We start from the raw sequence: 10359 nt of genomic DNA, 5'->3' as shown, positions 1-10359 counted from the left end.
TGGCGCCACAAGTCTTCAGCGCATCAACAGTGAAAAAGGTCTTGGGGTCACAATATCAAGCAATATCACATGGTACACCCATATTCTATTTGTGTTGTCCAAGGCCAACAGAATTCTCGGTCTGCTCAAGAGGACATGTGTCCTAATTACAGACTACAGGGTCAGGCGTACTCTGCACCTGTCCCTTGTCACGACGTCTCAGCTATGTTTCGCCACTGAAGTCTCGTCCCCAGGCAGCGTAAAAGTTAAAGTCCTCCTAAAAAAAGGTAAAAGGCGAGTCATCCGCTGGATTCTAAGATCCAAGATCGGGGACTTGAGCTATAAAGAGCGACTTCTGAAACTCGATCTACTCCCGTTGGTCTGTGACTTAACTCAGCTCAAAAAGTTCTCTCGCGCTTTAATATTTCCTAAAGAATCACTAAAGGCCAATGTATTCAATGTAGACTTACCCGTATATGTTCCATAGCACGGAACTGTAGCTGACACCACAGTTAGTTTTTATATTCATTCTATTTCCAATTTGTTTATTTGGGGGTATGTCGTGCCATGGGCCTCAGGCCCGTTAACGTATGACCCAATTGAGCATCTATGTTGTCTAATAAAGCTATTGAAGACTATTCTAGTAATAATCTAGTTTATTAATAAATAAGTCTAATAAATAAGTTTTGTGTTTTCTTGAGGTTTTACACTAGCCTTGCGTGCATTTGCACCGCACCATTTCTAGCAGCGATCCGTGTGCTGGGGGCAAGTCTGTTCGCACTGGCCCATCCCCAATTCTCAGGGAGGAGACTTGGTAGGATAAACTTGGTAGAATGTTCGCAAGCTATGAAAAGAGACTGCTGCATGCGTCGGGGATAGAGAGTGGCCTCGGGTTCTATTGATGCCTACGACGCATATAGCTTTCGCTTTCCATAGTTTACGAACATTTTACCGACTTCAACAGTGGAGAGGAGACTGTGATCTTCTAACTGAGAATAGGGGATAGGAACGTCCACAGGGAAAGCTGGTCCCAATGCACATAGATCGCTGATAGATATAATGCGGTGCAATTGCAAATCGGGTTGCAGCACCAGAAGATGGACCTGCAAGAAGAATGGTCTAGACTGTAGTGCGGCGTCTGGAGAGTGTACCAATTCTGGACTAATCGAGCTAGTGCTAGACGTTTAGTTTATAGAAGTGTAACTAGCTTTCTCTAGGCTGGTGTAAAACCTCAAGAAATAACAAAGGTGCTCCTGATTACTGCTGTAATACTTGTATTGAATAGGCTAGCTACGAGTTTCTGCAAAGAATGCAGAAATACATTTATGGAGAAGATATTTGTAATAGAAAGAAAACATGGACAACTTGCTTTATTTCGATACTCAAATTGTGTCTTTAATTCTTTTTGGCCAATAACCTTTGAAATTTTCTGATTCAGACCAAGAGAGCATAAGATAAGAGAGGGACACTTTGGTATTACCCACGCGCCATGTCGATTCCGAATCCGGCTATTTTTAGTAACCACCACCCCACCACTGCGCGTGTGCATTTTTACTCACCCTACCCCCGCGCTTTGGCATTTACATCTTGTTGTTTGCCGCTGTTTTGTGACATGAAACCGAAAAAAAAAACACCCTATTTGCACAAATACCATCAAAAAAGTTATTCTACCATCAAGGATACGGGCAGTTTCAGTTTATTAAGGGGATGTAGTACTTCGAGGATTGCAAGATTTCCAAAACGAGACTTCATTCAAAATCAAGAGCGGGAAACTTCGTGCTTCAATAACCGTTTTTGCTCTAACTTGCTGCTTCTTCGTGGTTTCTCAACATTCATTACCTTCCTAATGGTCAAACGAAATCTGTAAGTTAGACATTAGATATAATATTGATTTTTGTGAATATTCCGGTGAATTGAGAAGGAATCCAAGAAAAATACATTTCATAAAACTACCCTTGTTTACGAGGGAATGCATTTTTGTGATGATCAAACCCAGCAAGCTGAAGTATCTGAGCTTTTGTAAAAGTGAGAAAATAAAGAGGAGATTTTACTGTATTTCTTTGATGTTGTTATTATTATATGTTATATTATTATGTTGTTATTATACAAGCTGGTGTCGGGATTTGAATCAAACGCAGTATCACAGCCTTTTTGTCGCTCTTCGGTTTTTCTTTCTCATTTGACTTCGCCGCTCAGACAAACCAAACAGTCAAACTATTCAGGGATTTAGCTTTTTGTGAGTATATTTGCCAATCTTGCTTACTTAAGTTGGACTTGTTTTCTTCTTCCGAGTTATTTTACATGATCTCTTTTCATTCCTATCAAGTTGGCAAAACAACAACACGCAAGCCGCGGGGGAGTAGGAAAAAATAAAAGGAGCAAATCCTCACGCGCAGTGGTGGGGTGGTGGTTACTAAAAATAGCCGGATTCGGAATCGAAATGGCGCGCGGGTAATACTAAAGTGTCCCTCTTTTATCTTATGCTCTTGTTCAGCCTTGTATGTTTTTTAGGGTTTTCGACGCGGGTACCCTGTGGGTTTTGGGATACAGAAATATTGGGAAAAGATATAAAACAGGGGTAATTTATTTTGTTTAGGTATCCAAACTGTGTCTTTAATCAACTTTGACCAATGGCCCTTTAAATGTACAGAATTAGCATGTACAGGTGCTAATAAGTAGGGGCTATCAACTTCCCCATGTTCTGGTACTATATAGGTGTCACGCCGTTTCCTAGGATCAGGCTATTTTTAGACGCGCGGATGAGCCACTCAGATGCAACCTTTGTGTTGACGTTTTGGCTGAGCTCAACTGCACGCGCAGTCTCAGACAAAAAGCTATGTTCTCTCTTCGGTACTTTGACTTTTTGTTGCTCTCTCTAACATGAATACAACCCTACCTATGACTGTATGACTTTGAATTCTAGCTTTTTAAAGCTAAAAAAAAGAATTTAAAAAATCTTTTTGTAAACAAACAATAGATAAAAATGTATTCTTCCTAACTGCAATTTGCGCGTGCAGCCTCACGTCACTCGCACGCGCGACTAACGTCAAAGTAGCTGATTGGCCCGTTCCGTTCATGCTCGCGCGTCTAAAAATAGCCTGATCCTAGGAAACGCTGTGACATTTATATTATACAGATGATTTCCCCTACTCATGAGCCCCTGGAATGTATTCTATTTTTTCCGTTTTAGCGACGCGGGTACCCTGTGGTTTTACTCCGAAATTGAAAATTCACATATTTCAGGATGTTCCAGCAAAAGGGATTTTTGGGGACTTTTAGTATGTTAACTAGGTTGTATCACTTGTTCAAAATCCGCATAGAGAAATTCTATTGCAATTAGTTCCACCTGATCCATAAAAAATTCATAGATTAATTGGACTATTTCTGCAAGGAAGCTAGTGGAAGTGGATTCTCAGTTTAAGACATATATGGGGGAAACAAGTGCAACTCAAATATGATGAAATGTGATGTGAATATGATGAATGTTAGAAACAGGGAAATATAATAAATAGTCTATAGGAAGACTTTGAACAAGAACGGGGTTCACACAAACAGGGTTATAGGTTGGATGTAAATTCTAAATACGCGCCTGGATCTACCCACGGGGTGTCAGAGACCGAAAGCTCCCAGGGTCAAATAATAAACCAACCCCCCGGGATTAATGGATCGCGGTTTCAGCGATGCAAGAAACTCTGTATCGCATTTCTTGAGAATCGAAAATATTCTAATACAGTTGGTGAAAATGAGCAGTACATTATCATGCTGATTTTTTTATTTTTTTTTTTATTAAAAGGTTGGTACAGTATATAACAGGAGTTCAAATGCTACCCTGGACGACCTCATGGCGCCAACATTTCCACTAGCAGTGGTTCTCTAAAGCCGCGTGGTTGAAGCGAATATACATTGAAAAGTTCTCAAAAATCTAGTGTCTCATTTGAAAACATTAAAGTATTAAACTTGCTTGCATAAGAAATAAAACATTCGGTTTTTTTTCGCCTTTTTTGATACACGCTTTTCTCTCTTAACAAGACAAATGTTTCACGCGAGGGTCATTGAAAATTTAATTAGTTTGTGAGTTTCTTTTTTTTTCATGGACAACATCAATGGGATCGATTGTACTTTTAGGGCCATTTCACAACGCAAATTAAACCAAAAAATTAAAGGGCTTCCGAGTTACTTTTACAATAATCGTAGATTAAATGAATCTTCAAAAAAAATATGAAAAAAATGGCAATTATTCCTTCTAATTCCTTTGAGTATTTTATCTGAAATCGTTGTATATACCATTCGAGCTAAAAGATTTCGCCTGATTTCTTTTAAACTTTCTTCCATTCATCGAAGTTCAGTAATTACATTTTTACTAACAGTAAATTTGTAGTAATTATACGTAAAAACACATTTCACAAATACAAAAACGTCAAGACCCAAAATCTCTTATTTTCTCTTTTTAAGCTCTTCAAACCGACGTGTCAGGTCGTCAAAGTCAACGTCCTCTCCGCCCGCGCTGTTACCCAGGCCTCCGGATGGTAGGCTGTTAGTTGGCACTGGGGGGAGGTCTGGGAAGGTGGGCGGCGGAGCTGATGGCGGCGGGGCGGACTGTTGGCCTGAAGCTGCAAGATAGTCTCTATTCAATATATATCAGAATCATTATGACGCTTAAAACAAATTAAATATGACGCTTAAACCAGCTTCAGTATCGCATCCAAGTCGCCATGTTGATAAGTTTTGAGATACTAGCCATCAAAACTTTTGCAATAGTTGTCATTTAATTTTGGTGGGTAAATGATGCAATAAAATTTCGAAATGACTACCTTAAACGTTGGTATTGTATATAGTACTTACTTGGAGGCCCAGGCTGTTCTTTTCTTGGGAGATCGTCTCCTGGGTACGCTGGCGGCATAGATGCAGGTTGTGTCTAAATACACAAACATCAACCAAACTAGTGAGTTATAGGGGTTCTCAGTCCTGAACAGCCAGACAAGTCGTGAAACAGTATGATTCTCTGGTGTTTTTACATAGTGCCTGAGAAGGCAGCAAAGACTACATGCTCTAATTGAAATCAACTGGAATTTTTATCAATGTGTCAATCTTTATCAACGTAGCCTGCTTGCAGGCGGTACTCGGAAAACGCGGAAAACCCCCTCTTGTCTCTCCTTTCCCCCTGCCCTGCATACGTTTTTGCGCTCTCCCCCAGGAGCCACGCGGCTTAAAATACAAGATGGCGCCCAATCAACGAACGGAAGGGGTTTTCCGCGATGATGACACCGAGTACCGCAAGCAAGCAGGCTACCACGTGTCAATCTTTAGTTCAGCAATGTAGTCTTTGTTACTTAACATTTTCCAAACGTTGGGGAAAGATTGTTGTTTTCCCTGGATGTTAACACAGTTTACATTTTTGCTATAGGTTGGGGGAAGTATGTTTTTAACTGGGGTCGCACGATATTTGAAAGGATCAGTCATTGTACATTTTTGGCTTTATATGAGTTTTTTTCAGGAGTCGCACAGTATTTAAAAGTACCAATCAGTTTACTGTACATATTTGTCAAAGACTGGGGGAAGTACGTTTTTTGTCAGTTCACTGTACATTTTTGCCAAAGGTTGGAGGAAGTATGTTTTTAGCTGGAGATTAAAAAGGATAAATCAGTTTACTGTGCATTTTTTGCCAAAGGTGGGGCGAAATTCGGTAATTATGTTTTTTGTCAGTTTACCATTTTGCCAAGGGTTGAGGGAAGCATGTTTTTGTCAGTTTACAGTATATTTTTTGCCGAAGGTCGGGAGAAGTGTGTTTTTTGTCAGTTTACATTTTTGCCGAAGGCTGGGAGAAGTGTGTTTTTTGTCAGTTTACATTTTTGCCGAAGGTTGGGAGAAGTGGGTTTTTTTGTCAGTTTACATTTTTGCCGAAGGTTGGGAGAAGTGTGTTTTTTGTCAGTTTACATTTTTGCCGAAGGTTGGGAGAAGTGGGTTTTTTGTCAGTTTACATTTTGGCCGAAGGTTGGGAGAAGTGTGTTTTTTGTCAGTTTACATTTTTGCCGAAGAATGGGAGTAGTGTGTTTTTTGTCAGTTTACATTTTTGTCCATAGGGTACTGATCTCCTGGTCCTCCTGATGGCGGGCCCCCAGGGGGGTAGGGTAAGCTTCCACCCTATAACAGAAATCCGATGTGAAGATCAGGGATTTTTTTTTTATGAAACAGCATATTCATCTATACCATTTGTCTAAAAATTAATTAACCTTTTTTATTAAATTCATCTCAATTACTTGCTTGATTAGCAGATACATTTTGTGACTTGGTATAATGGGTAAGCATAAAATGGCAGCATGAATTGACTAAACAAATGGAGAAAGAGAGAAAATGAAGGAGCTTATCCAACAGCACAATAACCAACTGAAATAAAAGCATAGGACCATCAATACAAATTTTAATAAAATCAAAAAGGTTTTGCCCCTTCTTTACTGTCAAGAAGTTGTATGAATCTTTCATATTGTCCTTGTCACCATATAATAAGTAGGTTACAGCATACAGCTAATCACCAGTGCCTAACAATCCTTAGGGAACTTTGAACAATACTCACAGCATGTGGAGGAGGGGGGTACGCCATAGCAGGGTTGCCCCCCGCCATTCCTGGGACACTGGGGAAGTTATTCATGGTGGCACTGCCTGCTAGATTACTTCCATATCCTTCAAATCCAATCCCTCCGCCACCACCAGAACCACCTCCGCCCTTGAAGTCACTGGGGTCAGGAATATCATCTCCCTAATAAGAGACAAGAAAAGGAATTGTTGAATTATGTGGTAGAACATTAATTAAATTTGTCTAGATAAAAGTTGGACCCACAAAAAGTTATTGGACAGACTCACACAGCAACACTCTCACAGAGTGTGTGAGTTTTTAAACAATACAACATAAAAAAATTGAATTTTTATTGAAATACAAAAGTTATCGTACAGGGCTTGAGCCGGTAATTATAGCTAAATTTAAACAATTAATAAACATAATCATTTATTTTAAATATGCATGTTTTTCCTACATTATTGCCACTTTAGGAAACAGCACTCCTTGAGTAGGAGTTGTTTGAACAAGGGGATGTGGACTTGAAACAGTCTTAAAACATTGTCTTTATCCACACACACCCAGTCTAAATACACAATCATTAACCCCCAACTGCTACACTCACCAGCATAACAAGTGGATCAGGTTCGAATTGAACATTGTGACTCCTTGCAATTTCTATCAGATATCTCTCTACCAAAATCTTTGGAGGCGGTTTGGGACTGAGTTTTAAAATAAGCTGAAATTATAAAAAATAATTTAAAATATGGAATCAACTGGCTTATGAAAAAAAGGCATAATTGGTTATAGCATTAAGTTTGAATATACAGAAATAGAAAAATATATTTCAAAGAAAGGTAGTCAGCACAAACAGCAAGTGGCAGTTCAAGCGGCTCATGTAGTATTGATTATTTTGCAAAAATAAAGATGTCAAACAACATGTGATTAATCTAAATTTTCCTGCAATCCATAGAAGATGATTCCTGCAATCATAAGATGAGATCCATAGTATCTTTCATAGTAAAGCTCTCATTTGACAATTGGTATTTGCCTTTGACAAGAGTATACAAAAAACAGCATTTACTGTAGCCTTACAGACAAAAATAACTAGACGACTATTATAGTGTATACTGTCTAAAGTAAATCAAGTTCAGACCAACAATAGAGAACAGACCTTACCCGTGGGTTGACGGTATCATTAGAATTGGTGGCAGCCTCATGAGCAAACGTCTTGCCAAACTTATAACCAAGCTGCTCTGCAATCTAATCACAAAGAAGAAAAAGCACATTACAACATATGTACCATCACACAGGATACCATCAAATAGGGGAGATATTATCACCAATAGGAAGTTTTTCTAGCTTTTTGCAAAAAGGTTTTTTTTTCACCCAATGACATTGGTGTGTGTGCCAAACCTGATTAAAGTTTTTTTTAAAGGTATTTTGTTCTGTTTCCCAAAGGACTTCAATTCCTGTATTCTTGGAGGGGGGGGGGGGGGAATTCAGCCAAAAATTACCTATAATAGGTGCCATATTTTCACTTGTCTACACAACAGGACATTTAAACCCTATCTGCTACAACAGTAACTACTATACAGTACTGTATATCATATTTTGCTTATTAAGTATCAAATAGCATTAATATACAGTACAGTTGAACCCCGCTAACTATAGAACTTGGCTAACTCGAATTCCCCGCTAATTCGAACTAACTTTGATTTGCCTTGAACCAAATTTTGAGTCGTTTTTACTCTGCTAACTTGAATTCCCTGCTAACTCAAACTGATTTTTGCTTCCCTTCAGAGTTCAAGTTAGTGGGGTTCTACTGTGTAATTAATGTCTCCCTTTTATGATCTGAGTTAGATTGTTAAACTGTCAGGGATATTTTTTTTCTATATGAGGTCAAAGCTATGCAACTAATACATACAACTTTAAATTCTTGTACATCTGTCTGAAGACGTGGCGCAACCCAGATAAGGCTTGTCACGGACTCAATCATTCCCTCGTCGCAATACCTAAAGGGTAACAACACATAATGAACACCAAACACACTCTCACTATACTATAAATCCCAATTACCTTATGCTTATTTCGAACCCCCAAGGTGTTTACAGGATTTTTAATCACTGATTGGAGCCTTTTATGATAATACCACAAAAAGCAATTATAATATTGTTTTTAATTACCATTATAAATATAAACTTTAATAATTTAAAAAGTACTTATACTAGATGGGTTTGCTTATTTGGAACATGGTGCCAAACAAGTATTTCCAGTTTCTATGTCATGCTGATAGCATTTCAGAACTTGACATAAAAACAACAAAAGCTTTCTCTCACGTCATTGTTTCGATGAGACCAAATCTCGCCAAGAGCAAGTCACAGTACAACTCCAGCAACTCTAGAGCCTCCACCAAGTAGTCTTCTCGTATGATATGCTCCACCTTGAGATCAGAGATAAAAAATAATCATTCCAACACCCATTTCAAAGGGAGTGTGCACTGGAGGTCGTTTCTCAAAAGTACCACTAATAAGTGGGCCTGTTAGGATTATTTCAACTTAGTAAATTTAAGATGAATATTGTTCTATAATTCAGATAGAAATAGTTTGAACACCATCTTTTGGTATCCATTTTCACATTAGAAGTGATTCCTGGTAAGTTAACGGGAGCTGCCACAAGTTAACAGGGAAGTTAGTGTGTTTTTGAGTCAATTTTGAGAAATGACCCCCTAAACATTAATTTATCCTCCCATAAAATACTAAAAATATGCCTTCGACTAACTCAATCAGCTTCAATTTGCCCCTTTTACAGTGCAAAAGCATGTGAGCTTGACAAACCCATCCTTAGTATAAGTCTATTTTTACTTGCTTTGCACACAAAAAAATAATGGAGGAAATTGCCAGAGCAAGTCTAGGTGCACAATTCATTGTCTTTTGATTTTTCGTTTCTTGGGAAACTTTGACACTGATGTATTTACCCTTATTCTCGCCCTCTCATCCTTGCCATTTCCAAGGTAGTCGGCAATTTCTCGCCTTGCCTTCTGTGCAAGCTCAGCTAAAACGTAAAATAGAGAGTATTTCACATTTTGGGGAAAAAAGAATAAGATGCTTTTATTTTTTTGTGGACAACTAATGCAATTCCATGGGGGATTCGAAAGAATTCACCGTAAAAATCAATGCAAATAGCGTCTATTGCCCGACAGCGTTTCAAGAAATCTACTTTTTGTGGCGATTATGGGAAGCAGCTATATAAATCAGGCCTCTATACTACATCTCCATCGTCTACAGGATAAAATATTTTGTGTTTTAACAAACTTACTCTTTTTCTTCTCCAAAAGCTTTAGCCGATTGATGGCTAATCGTAGGTTTGTCTTCAATTTCTGCTTTGCAAAACCTGAAAGAACCATATTTCGTGTTCACCGTTCGAATGATGCAGCTATACTAAATAAAACCAGCGAGAATCATGGCTAAATTTACCTACCCATGTCTACAAGTCATCCGCCATTACCGAATATGCTGATGTAATGCGACGCTTTTAGAACCAAAAGAACAAACTAAACGCTCCCCACCCCCGCGGATTCCATAAAGCCCGAGTGCTTATTGACTAACCACGGTTTGGCCATAGAATCCTTTCTCGTTTCTGTTTATCTATTTTTCCTTAATAGGCTTTTAAGAGTCATAATAGACTATATAAACCTCCTCTTGATAGCCAGCGTGAGGATTCAAATAGCAAATTATTCAATAAAGACAAAGAATTTCTGACCACTTTGAGTCAAAAAGCAAACGGAAGCTTCCGAACTACAATCGGATCGGTAAAACCGCTGTACAGAG

At 38.7% G+C, this 10359-nt stretch overlaps 1 protein-coding gene across 2 annotated transcripts; it reads right to left on the bottom strand.

The window, feature by feature from the left end:
• Positions 1-3733: 3733 nt before the first annotated feature.
• LOC116604507 (IST1 homolog) lies at positions 3734-10313 on the bottom strand. Of its 2 annotated transcripts, XM_032366988.2 has the most exons (11): positions 10010-10313; positions 9848-9922; positions 9507-9583; positions 8869-8972; positions 8457-8544; positions 7709-7792; positions 7155-7268; positions 6551-6733; positions 6046-6120; positions 4822-4894; positions 3734-4589 (listed from the first exon to the last, which is right to left on the bottom strand). In XM_032366988.2, exons 1-11 carry the CDS (start codon positions 10011-10013, stop codon positions 4414-4416), a joined length of 1053 nt encoding a protein of 350 aa, XP_032222879.2. In that variant the 5' UTR covers positions 10014-10313; the 3' UTR covers positions 3734-4413. The 2 variants fall into 2 exon arrangements, with proteins under 2 accessions (XP_032222879.2, XP_032222878.2); XM_032366987.2 differs by lacking the exon at positions 10010-10313 and having other exon boundaries at positions 9848-10002.
• Between the last annotated feature and the right edge of the window lie 46 nt (positions 10314-10359).

Source organism: Nematostella vectensis, chromosome 2 (assembly GCF_932526225.1).
Source record: "Nematostella vectensis chromosome 2, jaNemVect1.1, whole genome shotgun sequence".
In the NCBI taxonomy this organism is placed as follows: Eukaryota; Metazoa; Cnidaria; class Anthozoa; order Actiniaria; family Edwardsiidae; genus Nematostella; species Nematostella vectensis.
Note: the sequence above shows the minus strand (reverse complement) of the source record. Positions and strands in the feature narration are given on the sequence as shown.